Source organism: Oryzias latipes, chromosome 7 (assembly GCF_053564925.1).
Source record: "Oryzias latipes strain Hd-rR chromosome 7, Olatipes_Hd-rR_3.1".
Lineage (NCBI taxonomy): Eukaryota > Metazoa > Chordata > Actinopteri > Beloniformes > Adrianichthyidae > Oryzias > Oryzias latipes.
The window spans coordinates 11,627,656-11,645,387 of NC_136243.1; the positions used below are offsets into that span (position 1 = coordinate 11,627,656).

General features: G+C 40.4%; 1 protein-coding gene across 4 annotated transcripts in view; it reads right to left on the reverse strand.

Moving 5' to 3' along the window:
• The window catches only part of plekhg5b (pleckstrin homology domain containing, family G (with RhoGef domain) member 5b), a 90,801-nt gene that overhangs the window by 59,200 nt on the left and 13,869 nt on the right, over positions 1-17,732 (reverse strand). For 2 of the 4 annotated variants that reach the window (XM_023956881.2, XM_023956882.2), the window contains exon 1: positions 9,987-10,750. The exons of 1 other annotated variant lie outside the window; for it this stretch is intronic. In XM_023956881.2, coding sequence (XP_023812649.1) covers positions 9,987-10,110 — 124 coding nt within the window. In that variant the 5' untranslated portion in view covers positions 10,111-10,750. Of the gene's footprint in view, positions 1-9,986; positions 10,751-13,813; positions 13,833-17,732 lie in introns of those variants that run through there. One more of the 4 variants, XM_078950223.1, reaches the window with a different exon arrangement.

Here is a 17,732-nt window from a genome sequence, read left to right on the forward strand (position 1 = left end):
TATATATATTATATATATCAGTGTTTTTCAACCTTTTTTGAGCCACGGCACACTTCAACCTAGACAAAAATCCCGCGGCACACCGGCATTCAAAAAAAGGAAAAAAAAAGGAGAAACTTGGTCTGTATTGATCAACAGTCCCTCCATGATCTCACATGCATTTTTGTGATAATTGTGGCGGAAAAAGCTGGAAGCTGCAGCTGATTTTTTTAAGATGTGATAAAAGATTTAAAAACTGTTTGATCTGTGGTCGTTGTTTCACGACGTTAAGAGGAGAGAGTCGTGCGCCCAGACGCTCACACTGTCACTTTTACCCAATGCATCATGGGAGATGTAGTTCAATTATCCGCCGAACGCTGAAAGACTTGCGTCTCTGAGCTTCATTGTTTTGTTCACTTGTTCCATGGTCCGACACTGGATTCTGTGGAAAACTACACCACTAAAGACGAGCTTTAGCTGGTATTTTTGTTGGAACTGAGCGACTTTTTCAGCAGAATTCCGAACAAGGAAGTGAAAACTTTAACCACTTCTGATTGGTCAGACTGATGACATGTGATTAAGAACCCAAGAATGATTGGTGGAGACAGTTAAAGGGGCGGAACTTTTCCTAACACAGCTGAAGCTGCGGCTAAATCGCGGTATCGTCGTCATTCTTATCAAAATGTATTTAATAGAATCAAATAAACACAAAGAAAAAAGTATTTTATGATCTTTAATATTCCTAATTTCTTAGTGTTTTATCAGGGCCTGTAGGGATGAACAAAGAACTGAAATCCTGGAGATGGAAAATGTTGTTAAATCAGTTAATGAGGGCAATTTCCTACGGCACACTTGACCATCTCCCACGGCACACTAGTGTGCCGCGGCACACTGGTTGAAAAACACTGATATATATATATATATACATATATATTAAAACGTCCAGTACGGGTCAATATTACTCAAGGCTACATTTTAAAAACCAGAATGAAAAGATGGATGGATGGCTGGATGGTAGAAGGTTAGAAGGTAGGATGAATGGGTGAAAAGAAGGTATGAAGGTTGGATGTATGAAAGGAAGGAAGGAAGGATGGAAAGATGAAAGAAGATTAGACAGATTGTTGGAAAGTATGATGGAAGGAAGGAAGGAAGGTGGACAGCTGGATGAAAATAATGAAGGATGGATGAAAGATGGAAGGAGGGAAAGTATGAAGGAAGGGTGGATAGATAGAAGGATAAATGGATCGATTCATAGATGGAAGAAAGGAAGGATGGATGGCTGGCTGGCTGGCTGGAAGGACGGATAAACTGTACTTAGAGATGAAGAATACTGTAAATTTGCGGTGACCTTTAACTTGGACCACAGATGTATCAGCTGGAAAACAGCGCTGTTGTTGTTCTGATGCGTCTGATAAGCAGGGAGCTGAATGACCCACATTTCCAAACCCTGGAGTTCTGCCTCCAACAGCTTCAGCAGATTATTTTGTCTAACATCAACTAGCTTCCGGGAAAGGGGGGAAAAGGCTGCGTCCTGTGCCTGAGCTTTGCTGGAAGCGGGCCGAGACGCGCTCTCAGCTCCGGCTGCAGCCGCTGCCAACCAGCTCGGACCTAATGGTTCCCTAAAGGTTCAGGAGCAACCGGCTGCAGAAGGAGCCTCTGTGGAGCATTTCCTAAAGAGGAAAACTTTTCCTTCCTGCACGCCGACACTTCACAGCTTTCCTGTAAACAGAGGCCACTCGGACTCCCCAACGTGTGATTGTCAGTAAAATGGGGAAGTGAATAAAAACCAAGAGTGTTTAGAATCATCTGTTTGCCGTGACATTTGTATGAATAGAGGTCCAAAAATGCAGCTCCTGTTATTTTAGACTCTTCTGACAGCATAAACCCTAACAGACGTTTTGGGCTGAAGGATGGAGGAGTTCCCGGACAAAAAGCGTTGGATGTTAAACAGATCAACACAAGAGAAAAACTTTATTTATCACAACCACTTTAAAGTGAAAAGCATAATATAAATCCAGTCACATTTACTTTCCAACACTCCTTATGTGTATGAAACTTTTGTTTTGAAAAACACAGTAAAGGTGAAAATTGAGGAAAATGTTGTGTGGCAGACGGTAAAGGCCATTTTGAATGTCTTCATGCTTTAAAATATGAGCAGAAATATGGGAATTTTGTTCTTCTTGCTGCTCTTCATGAAGATGTGTGGACTTATTGAATATGTTCCTGTATTCTAGTACTCTTCATTAAAGGAACAGATAAGTATACAAATGTTTGCACAATTAAAATGATGTAAAGACAGATACTATCATTGTTCTTTGTTTAAATTAAAAACTTAAAAAAAATAAAAGATAAATTATCAATTGGACTGGAAGCAGTTTTCTCCCCAAAGTCAAGACTGTGATTTAAAGTTGGTCTGTAACGGAAAATGCTGGATTTATTCCTGCAGTTTGAACATTTTTCTTCAAATTATAAAGTTATTTATGTACAAAACAGGAGCGAGACATCAAAATTCCACAAAAGTGGAGATCCTGGTAATTTGTATTTTTTGCTAAAACCGTAAACCCCCAATATTTTTCCACCTAGAGACCATCCAATGACGATGAAAAAATCTGAAGCACAAACAGTGCAGCCACCAGCTCTATGAAATAATGTTACCGATTCAGAAAAACGTTACATTCTTCAACAAAAACACAACTAGACCTTAATAGAATAAATGGACCCTCAACTCAACTAGAAGTAGACATCAGCTCGGGCTATTTTGGAGACTGCTCCCTAGTGGTTGTAAAAAGAACTTATTTTAGAAACAAAACTAAACGGAAAACTGGATTTTTTTTTAATCCAGGATGATCAGAAATTCAGGTTGTGTCTGAATCCATCACTTGGGAGAATCGCTTCAAACATTCCACGCAAGGCCACCCACTTTTATAGCTGCATCTGATTGGTCAGTTCATAACTTGAATAACTTGCGCTACAGAAAAAAATATCCTGAAAAAAAATTAGGAATATCAAGAAAGTGTGAATAAGAAGGTAAGGGAGCCAGAATGGTTCTTCTGACCAATAGGATGAAAGCTGTTCATTTCTCTCCAGAAGTCTGCCGGGATTTTGACTTTGTGGAACCTTCCTGTTTGGAACGCCAGGAGGGAGCGGTTGATCAGTTCAGTTCTCGTTTTACTGTCAATGATCGATACTTACTAGACTGGCAAACACAGACCACAATGCATTGCATTTGAACAATTTGTCACTGGGGGGAAAAAAATGCATGAAAAATGTTTGTTTTTTTATAAATCTTTAAAGTAGTCTTCATCAGAACACAGTGGATTTATAAAATGCTTGTATTAAATATGTTTTATTTTGACAAATGGGTGATATTTGACATAGGAAATAGCCAAATAAATAAATAAGGAGAGCATGTGTCTGAATTATGCAAAAATCCAGGGCATGGGACAGTCCAGGTCTACTAAAGGTTAGGGAGTTCAGATTAATGCATATTATCAAAGTTTTTTAACATAGGAGCATAGGACAAAACTCACTTCTACGAGGAGAACAAATGTTTTGGAATGAGATTATCATCAATGAATCAATACTGAGTCGTTTCAAAAGGAATTGAAATCAAATCATAATTTTATGATTCTGAATCAAAGCATTTTAGGAAATTGGCTGCACAATTGCTGAAACACATTTTAAAAAATCTAAACATTTCAATAAAACATTAAAGTTGTCTTTTTTCTGGAAGTGGGTCAGAAAAAAATGTTTATTTAACCAAAAAGGTCAAAAGCTGCTGCCTTTAATTTCAAATCTAATTTGACAGATTATCCCTTATCTGTCCTTCACCTTGTCTTTCTTTTTCTTTCTTTCTTGTGCAAACACATCAGTAACTGCTGAACCTCCGTCTTCTGTCATACTTGTTCATATCTTGCTGACTCTCCAACTTTTTCTCTCTGAACTGGAATTCCTGAACTCAGCAGTGCTGATTAAGCCAAACACAAACAGGCGCTTCACACGAACGCACGTGACGCCACACAATGGCACAGAGCAGACAAGAGGTGCATGGCATCCACTCGCCGCAGAGCCGCTCTGCTCGCCACACCGAGACACGGTCCTGGGGGGCAAAAGGCCCGTTCGGCGCCCATAAATAGTCCTGGAGCGGTGGAGGTCACTTTAAATCATCCACCCTTAAACACACCCAGCCGTCCACAGTGACACTTCCACCATCTTCTGCTGCACCTCACTTTATGCTATATAACATACAGAGATCTAGAAATGCACACATTGCAATGGAGCTTTTTACATTAAAAAATCCAGAATGCAAATCATCTAGAACTGCAAGAAACCAAAAGGTTTACTGGTATGTTTTTTCTTCTTTCCTTCTGGGATTTTGAACTCTATGAACAGGATGATATGGAAACGTTACCTAATCGGCTGGAGAAAGGTTTAATAAAGGTGGTTACTAATCAATTAAAAAAGGGATGACAACTAAAAACCCACTCTGATTATCTTTTGATCCATTTTCAAATCAGTCTTTTTATTATGAATATGCTGTTTTTTACCAATTAGCCGCAGCCCCATTAGTAAAAAATAACCATTAGATGCCTAACATTTTAAAAACCTAATACCTTTGTAGGGATTTATGTACTTGAGCATAAATGCATTCCAGCACGTCGATTTCTTAACAGCGTCTGCTCTCTTTGCTGCTCAGCCAGGTTGTTCTTGAACGCCGTTCTACAGCTCTTTGGAGCAAAAAGCCTCCGCCAGCTAATATGGTGTAAAGAATTTAGAAGGTCACCCCTGATGCTGGACAAGAAGGCCTGGCTCACAGTCTGTTCCAGTTCATCACACAGCTGATTGATGGAGTCAGTTCACTGCGCGGGGCAGTCAAGTTCTTCCATGCCAACCGTGTCTTTATAGACTTCACTACCAACTATACGGCCAAGAAACAGGAGTTTTCCCAGATTCCTTCCAGAAAGTTGGAAGCTTGGCTTTGCCTACGATGTGTTGGCACACTAAAGTCACAAAATCAGCCTTCACTTTATAAGTGTGGGGTAACTGAACAAGCTCTATTGCTTATTGGACCAACAAAACTTATTCCTAGGCTGGTTGACAAAATATAATAATCAATGGTTTTGTGTGCAGTTTACTGAAATCTGCTCATTTGGTTTGATCAGAGCTTAAAGTTTTACATTATTGGAGGCGTGTTTTTATATTTTATTTAGGCAGGTTGTGACTCAATGGGTTGTCTCATTTGTTCACCTTTCAGCATATCCCTGCAGGGGTCGCCACAGCAAATCACTGATTCACACAGGTGGTTTGGCAGAGGTTTTTACACCAAATGATTCTGTAATTTATCCGTGCTGGGGACAGGGAGACCCAAACTAGGAGACCCCCTTGTGGCTACATAGTTAGGAAGTAACGTGAAGGGTATTCCAAATGGGTGAATTCAACCAATTTAAAAATTATTTTGGCCGTTGTTAGTAAAGAAAGGTAGGCGGAGCAAACAGGCCAATTAACTTGTATACATTGAAGAAAATGTATACCTTATTATACATTAAATCCTTTTTCCTAAACATTCACATTTATTTTTAAATTGGTGCTTTTCAAAGATTGTGTTTTTTTTAAATACGTTTTTGAATTAAAATACATGTTTTTGCCATTAAATACGTTTAAATTTTGTAGAATTTTTATATAATATTTTTAACCAGCCTCAACAAATGGGTTTAATGAAAGTAAAAAAAGTAAAAACAAGAACAAATAAAAGGTAAACTTTTGCTAGGAGTTGGCAGTCTGTGAAACCTACAAGTGTAACTCGCTGGTACAGTGCTTTAGTACAGTGGCTTTCCCAACGCTTGTGGGTTCCAATCCAACACCCAAACCCAAAAGTGGGCCATGACAACACGAAAATCTGCTTCCCAGAGCCTCCCTGCCTGACACCCAGCATTAAAGGCTACATTTGAAAAAGAAATTCACTTCCAAAGAATTCCTCTGCAGCTCATCACCCCCTCATGAACAAGTACATTTAAAACTAAATAAATACAATATAAACACCCCAATTTGATTTCATTTAGATCTGATGGTGTCGTCATCGAACCGTGGAGTCCACTGATCGGCTTTGTTGATCAAAGCTGTGGCAAAAATCGGCATTAAGGAGAAGCAGACTGGTGCAATGTGTGCACTTCAGACAAAAATCTAAAACCTGATGTGAACAGCAGGTGGATGGACGGCTGAAGTTTCTGCAGTCCTGGGCTTTTCTTTCCTTTCCAAATAACTGTTTTTAATGTTCTACCATACCAGAAAATCTGCTGACATTCACTTCTATTTTTGTAGTCAAGTTGCAGCATAATTCTGCACTGAGGCGGTTTGAGATTTTAGATCCCAAAAAAATAAAACAGACATAAAAGTTGTCTGAAGTATTCCCATGAGAGGGAAAATGGAGCATTTACCGTCAGCCTGCTGCTGTGGCCACATTTTGACTGCTAACATGTTGCTTTTATTTGTGAATCTCATTTTTTCACAGGAGAGCCAAGATGTTTGATTTCAGATAAACTGATGTATTTTTTTTTAGGGTTTTTAAGATTCTGCATTCAGATTTAGGTTGATGTTTTGAAACTAAAGCCACGTTCATACTGTGCATTTGACGTGTCTTCTTGAATGCACGTTTAGCCCACGGTGTTCACACTGGACGAGCAGGGAGGGGCTTCTTTAATAGAAAAATGTCCACCATCTATAGTTGGCGGAGACATTTTCTTTCGCAGCTCTATTCCATGTCATAACTCCAATTATTCATTCCTCCTTTATGATCAATTTTCAAATGGTTGACACTTCCATGAATTTAAAGGGACGTCATGCATACGTCACTACCCAGTCAATGATTGGTCAAAGTTTGACCCGGTTCGACCTTCAATATGCGTTCAGTAGCTACACATTACACGCATACGTTTACACACTTTTCATCAGAACAGACAGCTTCAACATGCTAGCCGAGGGGTAGTGAAAGTAGCTTTTGGGAAACCGAGATGGTTTGTGTGATGGGAAACTCCTCCTCTAGCGGCGGGGGAATCCTGGTCAGAGGACGTTGAGACACCAACAGCCTACAGCTGAGCTTCAGCAGCAGCGGGAGGGGAGGGAAGAGCAGAGCCCTTTGGCTACATGTTGTTTTACCCCCATTGTGGTTAGAGCACACATGTGCATCACACGCTCTCTCACCCACGGCCTTCATCCTGCGCCCCCCCACCACCACATCTGAGCAAACACCAGCTCGCCATGTATAACGCTGAAAACCGCTGAACAACAAGTGCAAAACTGTTCCAAAGGCGGGTGGGGGAGCAGGCGACAGATCACAGTTTGGAAGACACAAACCAACAAATATCTGATGTGTTCGAGGTCTCACTCACAGTTGGGACAAACTCAAAAACATCCAATAAGGTTGAAGTGGAACCTTCCGCCACAAATCCTGTCTCTATATTTCAGAGGCACGAGGGGATTAACACATAACTTGAATAATTTGGAATCCTTGTGTCAAAAAAAAAATACTCTCATTATTCAAGTGCAAGTTATTATACAATGGGGATGGGGATGGGGGGGGGGCTTTTGTGACCCAACCTGCTTTAACAATTTTAATGGCAAAAGGGAAATATTCTCTGTTGTTACTGGAACCCGTGGCCGAGTGTGCCGCTGCGAGGTATGAGACGCATTTTTGATAGACGGGAACATACCACCAGAATGACCTGGTGGGGGGGGGGGGGGGGGGGGGTGTAAGTATGACTCAACAATCCTGCACTTAACATTCATAATTCTGACCACCACTGTAGAGATTAAAGGCTGATATAATCATCAGGAACATTTCTGGCCATAACAGTTATGTTTCTTTAATCTGTTCCAACTTCACAGTAATGAGATAGGAACAGTATGTACTGCAGTGCCATTTCCTCAGTGGGGCATAAATGTTGTCATAATTAACAAAAGCAATGACTTATGATGCCAATTCTAACCACAAAGGAAAGAAAATGGTTAAAACACAAAATGAAGGTTCATTTCTGTGGTAAATTTGGGTTATTGGACATCGAAATAAATGGAGACATTGACTTTAACCCTTGTGCCATCTTGAGGGGTCAAAATGACCCCACCCTTACATTGACGTGTTCTCCCTACCATGACAAAGGTGGATAAAGGTGGAAAGATTTCATGTAATCCATGGACACCAGTGAAGATCACAAATCATTGAAGAAAAAAGGTTCAGAGCACTGTCTAGTGGGTCTAGATGACCCCACTCCCAACGTTAAAGTGCCTAGGATAGCACAAGGGTCTAAGTCCCACTGTGACAATTATGATTGTTCTGTTTTTAGTCAAAATCTTGTGTCGTTTTCTATGACAGTTTCTGCAGAGCAACAGGAGTTCATCAGAAATTCACCTCTGAATTGTTGGCGCATAGCAACCCCGCCCCCCTTCCCCTCCCTAGTTGCGGAGTGGATACCCAATTTTTTTGCATAACAAATAAGATTCATTTTCAAACTGCATTTTTTCTTCTGGTCTCGATTCATAATAATTGGAATCCAGAAATACTCAGAATTGCGATTTTGAGCTTGAAAAATGCCACAAGAACATGTTTAAAAACACCAAAAAAGATTTTTTTAACAGAGTAGCTCTTTAAAACTAAAAAGAAAAATGTGGGGAAAAAAAAGTTTTCATTCCATATGTCCGCCTTAAAACTCCCCAGAAAGCACCTGCATCTTGAGAAGTCTGGCTGATGTAGAGGATGGAGTACTTTCCTCTGCAGACCTTTTATCACTTCCTTTCCACTAATAGCATAAAATCGAGCAGCACAGTGGAAACCAAGGGCCTCAGTACTGAATTACCCCCCAAAAAAAGAAAAAAAGGTTAGAGGAGATGGGAATGCACTTCGGTTTTAGCATTACTCTTCTTCATCGGTAAATATTTCATTAGCGATATCGCTCTTGTCGACGTCGTCTTCTGCCTCATGCAAAATCGTCCTAGGTCACTGAATGCTTTCTAAGTGAGATGAGAATGATGGAAAAAAGGAAAACTTTCAAAGCTGAGGCTGGAATCTTCAACTCAAAAGTAGAAAAACTAGATCCCCAGCTTAAAGAAGGCCAACTTATTCAACAAAATAGGGAAAGACTCGAATATTTGTCTTTTAAAAATGCATACATTTTTTTCTACAAACAAAAAGAATTGTGTTTATTTTTCCTGTTTTGCTAACAAATTGGGATCTCTATGCAATTTAAATACTAAAACAAAAAGAATTATGTGTAAACAAACGTTCTTGTTTGTGTGACAGTTTATTTTGAAATTCCATTTCTGAGTATTTCTATATTCAAATCTTGATTCAGGAGCTCATGAATCAAAAGTGCCGCTAAAAAAAACCTTGCAGCACTGACATAGAAAATATGCTGGGATTTCGTTTTTCAAGGACCTTTTTCAATTTCCAAATGTTTCCAGGTTTTTCATGACCGTACAAACCATGTCTTTATACTTCACTAGTGTTTGACCAGTTTTAGAAATATCACTTCTATCCAAGTCCATCTACCTCTAGGCAGACTTCTTCATATAGCTTCCATTACTTTTCTCATACATTAATGGAAATTTGCTTTATTTATATGTTCACTGGTTCTTTAATAATAAAGTGCTTTCAAATTAGCCACGACTTAAATTAAAATTTAATTTGACCTCAACTTACTGTTGGGCAGTATTTATATAAAATGACACATTACATTTACAACATTCAACCACATTAAATTCAGTAAAGTAAATTGAACTTAGAAAAAAAAAAAAACTAGGTCAAACAATTAATAGTTTTACATATGTGTGAGTTTTCCTCCAAAAACCCTTCACAGCAGCTCTCAGTGTGTTTTACAACGAAATGGGAATAATTCCTTTTAAATTGCAAGGCAGGCAAACCCATTCATTACACAGCCTATTGTTTCCTTGAGCAGAAAGCAGACACGCGAGCGTAAATCAACAACTTCTCGCTTGATCCAGCTCATTCATTAGCTTACCAGGCAGATCATGGATGACGTCCAGGGATGACGACCATGAGTAACGCTCCGTTCCCATCTGGCTAAGAGAAGATGGCGAAGACTCCAGCTCATATGCACCCCGCTTCTTCCAGTGCAGGAACATCTTTAATCAATCAGCAACTTTATCTTTATAAGAAAGTCACTTTTGGGAGATTGGAATTCTCTTAACAAGACCAAGAACCTGGGAATTGTTGGTTCAATCCACTTAAAAAAACAACCTAAAGTTCTGAGGATGTCAGAAGTAACTTCCATGCTGATTAGTTCTGAAACCTGAAGGCCTTGCTACACTTCACATTTTTTAAATTTGCCCTCTTGGTCTAAATGCGGGCATTTCATCAAGAGCACGCGACATTCCCAAAAACTACAATTCATCACGCCTCCCGGGCAGAACGGCACCGATTCAGCAGCAGGAGGAAATTGAACCACTGCCACCCACCACGCAAAGACCAACACAGGTCTCTGAACCTTCTGTTCCAGTGCCTCTTCCTGTTGATCTTGTCGGCTTCTAGGTTCTCCACTAATTATCCTCTGAAAGCCACCTACCAGGAGCTGTCAAGCACCAACTGCTGCCCTCTCCTAATCCATTTAACGGCACTATTCCTGACTAAAGTTACAGACACCAAACGGCTAAAAAAGCACTGCGATCCCATCTGCGGGAGTCATGAACATTTCCCTGGCCGTCACCTTCTCCGAGCCCTGGCTCTACCCATGGCTACGTTCTTCAAAGAGGACAGAACTTGCGTGTCAGGCAAGCTGTTCATGTGTAGGATCTTTTGGCAACCGGGCGGGGGGGACTTTCTGTGCCCACTTCATCAGACAAGTGTTGCATTCACACAGAGGTGAGTTGCATGCTGGGATGGGCAAGCTGGGCCAGTGGGCTTTTGGACTAGTTGACACAAAGGTCTCTTTTTAGGCCTCCTCCTACATTCGGGGCGGACTTACTTCATGTCTGGCTGAAACTTAAAGGGTGACATTTGTCTGCATTGATTAGTGCCCGCCCCCTTTATGAGCCCTGAAAGATTTATTCCGGTTTATGAATGCTCCGGCCTTGTCCCGAATGAGCTCAGTTATTTCTGAGGAGGGACAATGCGCCAATTGGCCTCCTGGTCATGAAAATGAGCAATGGGAGTCTTGTTACAAAGTGCTTAGCCAAAACAATGCACCCCACTTCTCTAATATCTTAGAAAAACAGCTGCGGGTTAAAGCAGCGTGCAGTTAGATACCTCAAGCAGAGACATAATGTTTTCCCCAGTGCCGTTTAAATGCTCGTGCACTGCTATTATGCATCTAAAATGGGACAAGAAATACTGTGAGAACGTGCGGCGCTGGCCGGGGGAAGGGAGGGACGTTGTCACACATAGCGACCCACATGTCCAATTTTGGGATAAGAAATTAGAGGGTAGGATGGGAGCCGGTTTGCTGCTCAGCTCTGGGCTTTGCAGACATATGGTAATAATCTAAAGCAGCTTTGAGCGCGCAGCTTCCCTTTTAATGAAAAGAGCGGCCGTGCTGCATGAGAACCAGGCTGCAAACACCAGGGCCAATTTCCACCTACTGCAGAAACAAAAGCCAGTCGCCATGGGGGTATTAGACGGCACTGCTTTCATCGTCACCATTGACCAAATCCCCCCTCAATCAGGATGCTTTTGCTTGCCGTAAACGAAGAAATGCTGATTACATCCTCAGAGTTGCCGTTTGCTTCCAACTTATCTCTAAACTAAGGATCTTGATAGAATCCATTCCTAGTGGACTCCATACAATAAAAACACACATTGTTTCAGAGAGACAGACTCAGGACAGACACAGGCCTCACCTTGTGTCTGTAGTCAGATCCAAACTTCTAAAATAGCCCAAGATCCAGACAAATATGGGCCATCTACAGCCATTATACCACCTTTTTCAATCACACATCACTAAATTCCTGTAAATATGTAATCTCACAAGATTTTAAACTGCATGTCTGATTCATCTGACGCAACTGGACTTCAATAGCAATCAAATCGATCCTGCATAAAAGCATTTGGTTGACTAAATAAATAGCAAAAAATATAGATACAACTCCTAGAATTGAAGCCAACCAGGTAGTACCTAATGCTGCAGTTCCTGAAATGACCACAGGAGGCCGGTGTAAGAACTGAGCAATTTTTCACTGAGTTTTTGTTGTTGTGAGTAAAGACTTCTGGTTTTTGTCTGATAAACATATTAGTTTCATTTTGAAGTTGAAGGCTCTTCTTCTGTTTCCTTACTGACTCTTTTCTACGAAAACAAACTTTCCAAATCTGTGTGTCTTTTTGTTAACTTTACTAACTTAGGGGTTTCAATTTAGCGGCTTTAAGAAAGTAACACACGGATTCTCAATATGTGACCGAGCGACTTGATGTGCGCCGATAATAAATCGGATTTGGTGTAGAATCCAGTAGTTTTTCAAAATAAAACTTCCTTCAGAATCAGATTGTAAATAAAATGGAAAATATATAGGTTGCGTTTTTTTCTTCTTCTTCTACGGTCTCATGGAGCGGTACCGGTCCACAGCCCGGTAAATAAAGGATTCCTTTACTCCAAAAAAGCCAGATTCAAATAGTTCCACAAACTGTTGGCTGAATGTCTATGGTTTCTATGAAAATTACTTTTTAAACCAACTTCTAATTAAAACGCTGTGCATTTACTGCTAGCTTTTTATTTTTGGTCAGTTGGGATGTTTTATAGTCCTGATGAGACTTGCTTCCATACCCACAATCCATGTCACCATATTCCATGTCTGAGAGAAAAAAAACAAAAACAAAGTCCTGCTTTTAAAGCCCCTAATGAGCTGCTTTTTCTTCTTTCTCAATAAATCCCATACAACAATTCCAATTTGATCATTTAGCACAAAAACAACTCCTCAAATATTTTTTGTGTAATAATATCCAGATGATCCCTTCAAAGTGCTAGCGAACACGTGGATTTTACAGTCTTGGGTTCATTTTCTTCCTTTTTGACATTTGTTATCATTTTCCTGCAGGTGTGTGAATTTCTTTCAAGCTCCAAGAGACAGATGAGCTGTGCTTTTATTTAGTCTGCTGCCTGATGAGCTCATGCAGAAACCATGGTTCAAAGAAGTTCCTTCAGCTGTCAGCCCTCTATCTCTACTCAAGAGTTTTTCAAAGATTTGCTACCAGGGTTTCGAGATCTTGCAGATCCTGCAGAATATTCTGCCTAAAGGTTTTCACCATATTTGATTAAATTCCCTATTATGGACTTTGCTTTTACCAAAACCATGTGTTTATCAAGGCTATCAGCTATAACCATGAATAATTTCAAAATAAAACAGAAAATATCTGTGTGTTTTTTTATTTCCAGTTGATGTATTCCAGGGTGACAAACCCAGGCTGTGTGCAGAAGCTCAGAGAATTGGCTTCGCAAAACCATCATGCTCACTGAAATATTAATGCTGTGCAGAGAAATGAGTGTGAGAGTGGGTGCAATATGACAGGACTGTAAATGAGCCTCTCGGAGCGTCTGCGCTGCAGGGAGAAAGACAGCGGAACTTGAGTGTTGACAAAGGGAGTGCAGTCGCAGGCTTGAGCGCGCACACGGAGTTCTGGGGGGTTATATTTAGCAAGGCGTTCCATCAAAGAGGCTGGGGTCCAGCCTTTATCCACAGAGGATTGATGTGGGACTTTTTTTTTGCACTTTAAATAAGAAAAATTCAACGATTTCTTGCTAAAAGACCCTTGTCCGTACATCGTGTACTTCCTCTGTTCATGCAGATTATATACCGTCAATGTATGCATGCACAGACGGTCAATGCAAAGACAAATGTATACCTTTGGATCTTCATCCAGTCAATATATCTGTGTCCTCCAAGCATGAAGAAGCTGTTGGGTGTGCAGAACATACTGCACACTGGAACATGCAGACTGTTGCTGTCTGCCACGGAGCATCAGCATGCGAACACATAAGGCTGATCTGAACACAGACCTGCAAGAACAACACCTACAATGTGGTCATCCTAAAGGAAAACTGCCCTTTTGCTTTTTAAATGTAAAAAAAAAAGGTACTTTGAAGATATGAAGATATTTGAAAGAGCAGCAGAGATTTCTTAAACCATGTACGTCTTTTATATAGACGTGTTCCCTCACTATATCTTCACCTATTGCGGTCTTGCTGATTTTTTTTTTTTTTTTTTTGGGGTGCAGTTTTGCATGCTTTCTTTTTTTTTTAATAGCGCATTGTGTTCTGTGTCCTGATTGGCTGTAGAACACTGCCAGTCAATTCTCAACTGTGCAGTGTCTGCTGTACAGTGTGCGTTCAGATGACCAAATCTATAGAAATCTGTAAGAGTTTCAAAGTATGAAAAAGTTGATGTCTGTCTGAGAAAAAAAAGTTTATAAAGTGTGTAGTGAGGAATTTTAGAGCCATAAAAAAAACCTAATCCTACTTCTCGGATAGCATATTTTAATTTTTTTAGACATAACCCCCGTGATAAATGAGGGAACACTATAAGCAATACAATAAATTGTAATCATTTTCAATTCACACTTAATTTAAGTAGCAACTTGGTATATAAAAAAACATGTTTCAACAACAAAGTGGGACGGAGCTTAACCTTATTATTCTCACCACTTCTATAGTACAAGGTTTAAATAAAGTGATCCAGCTGCTTGAATGTAGAGTTTTAATGTAAAAATGTATTGATTTTTAACCCTTTAACACCAGAGCTTTAGCTCCAGTGCTTACTTTCAACTACTGACTGACTTTTTACGAAATTAAAGTAATTCCAGCGCATTCTGAAGTGAAGAAAAAGCAGCCTTGCACTGATATGCAACACTTTATGTTAGTAATGTGTTGCATATTAGTGCAAAGCCAATGTGTAAACCCACTTTTCTTTTTGTCAGAATCCACTAAATCACGATGAACGCATAAACGGTCAAAGAGTTGCAGTAGGTCAAAGAGAGTGTGTTTTTTTAGGCGTCACCAGTGACATCTCCGGTGTTAAAGGGTTTAAAAAGATCTTGACTCACGGCATGTGTTCAGTACAGACCATTTATCATTTGCTTCAGTTCAGCATGGCTCAGTCTGGCTCTACTCAAATTTAAGCTTTTCCAATGGATGGGATTCCGCAGTTTGGCTTCAATATTTAGCACCTCCTTGATCAGACACTTTGGAGACAGAGTGGACGTGATTAAACTAAAGCCTCGGTTCCACCGAGTAGTCTGGTGCGGTCCAGTTAGGAATGGTCCAGGCTATTCAGGTAAGTGTTTCCACTTGAAGTTGGACTGTCACGGCCCGTGCGGATTGAAGCTGACAACAACAATGGAGGTCATCCAGCTCATTTTTTCTGCTTGGCTTTTGGTACTACATACATCCAAACCATTTAATGTTGTTTGAAAGAAGACTGCAGGAGACAAAGAAGAATAAAACCACTTTCTTTGCCGTACTGACCCTTCAGCCAATCAACGGGTTTCAAACGGTAGCTGGTCCGTTCCATTTTTTTCTATGGATTCACAACCAACAGCGGCCTAAAATGTGTAAAGTTCTGTCCGACTTAATGGCTCCATTTTATAATGGAAACATTCAATATACCAGACCGGACCACTCAGTGGATACGAGGCTTAGGAGGACCATGCAAGAATTCTTAAATATAATCTTTCACTAATTTAACCTTTTGGGTCACACTAAACTGAAAGAAAGGTGTTGGAAATCTATCAGACATCTACAGCTTTAGCTTAAAACTATAAATAAAAATCAGTTTTGTTTTTTTTTTTAAACAAAATTTTTTCTTCTTTTTTTTACTACTTCCTGTAAAAGGAGTCATATCGCCATCATTTCTAATACCACAGAGGAGTCATCAAACTGAATCATTATAAAATATTATGTAATTTTGCACTCCTTCCATGAAGCAGCGGCTGGAAGAAACAACCCCTTTTTCAACCTGTTGACATCAATAATCCCATCATTGAAACAATCTGCTTGAAATTGCAGAGGGAGCTTCCATTGAGAAGTCAATGACAGAGTCGACGGCATAGAAAAACACTTATTCTCCGAAACTACAGTTATTGCCATGTGGAAGGCGGCGACGCGCATAAACAGTCATTTAGCCGAGGCGGAGGGGAACAAGTGTGGAAGGACACATTCAGAGGTGAATATCTGCAGCCATCTTTCTAATTTAATGTGCGCGTGCCCCGCATACATTAAAGTGTGATCAAAGTGACCCTAAGCAAGGCCCCTTTAATTATCTGCTAGTTTAAAGAGCAACAGCAGCGGGAGGAAGCCATGAGAGTCCGGACGGGATTTGGATCATGCCATTTCCAATTTATAAACATGTTTAGTCACACATCATCACGGGAATCTTGAAAGATAAGACTCAGGTGTGTATTTTTCCTTGATTCCAAACAGCCAATGATCACAAGGGCAACAAAAAAAATTAAAAACCCGCAGCAAATACGAGGAGACAAAAGTGCTGCAAAACCATGTTAACTTTTTCTAACCACCATGTAAATGTTCAGGCTAACTTTTGCAGCAGACAGAAGGAAGCTTTGAAAAGAACAGCAGGGAATAATAAGCCTCTGGCTGTGGGGAGGACTCCGGCCCAGACTGTAAACTTGTGGGCTTCCACAGTCACGTGTGGAAGCCCACAGCACCTGCTTTGTTCTCGTAACCTGATCTTCACCATCAACCAAAGCCTGGTTAAAATGCACACCTCCACATTTCAAAGATCATTGCCTGAACGTTGCCTGGTTTGAATGAAAAACCAGAAGCCCATCTGCCCGAGACATTCGAAAACACTCAAGTGCTGATTGGCTGACAGAAGATCTGGAAAGACAACCTTAACGGAACGTTACCACGAAGGGGAAACTCGGCTTCTGCTCTGCGAGCACCTTTAAGAACAGCTTTAATTACTGACTCCCATGGGAAGCATTGACTTCTAGAAATGTCTCTACAAAGCCCAACGAAACAGAAACCATTTGCAAAGGGATCAATTTTTTTATGTAAATCATTCAAAAACTTTGAAGCTGCAGTCACGCCTCAGCAGTGTGCGTTCAAGCAACCACTTTCAATGAAAAGTCTATGGAAATGCACGTAAATGCGCGGTTTTGGGCTTCCGCGTTAAAAACGTGTGCAGTCATGCTTAGCTACGCACATTTTTCAGACCGTTTTCAGTCTTAAGAAACACTTTGAATGTCAGGGGGAAGTCCAATCAGGTTAAACTTTGACCACTCAGGGACTCGGGTTTGGTAGTGAAGTATGGGTGGCATCACTTTTAATTCACGAAAGTGCCAACCGTTTGAAAATTGATCACGAAAGATGAAAATTAATCATTGTGGTCTGTTCCCAGTCGGGATTATTTGCACCGCCTCAACGTTTCGCATCAACCCTCCTTTAGCTGTAGGTGGCAAACATGCACTAGTCAACAATAGAAAAAGAAGAAGAAGCCCCTCCCTGCTTGTCCAGTGTGAACACCATGGGCCGCACGGTTCAAAAATGCCACTTTAGTGTGTTCTTGAACGTACGTCACATCAGGGTCACATCAGGTAAACTGTGTCACAGTTGACACTACAAGTGGTAACATTTAAAGAAACAAATATATTGCTTGTTTAAGCCACAACGAACAAGAAATAGCTTTAAAAGCAAAATACATCCATGCATTTCATGAAAATTTGTTGGTGTTAAAAATGTGCTCGAATTCATTTCCGTATTTTTTGGACCATAAATTGCTGGTAAATCTTTACATTTTCTCTAACA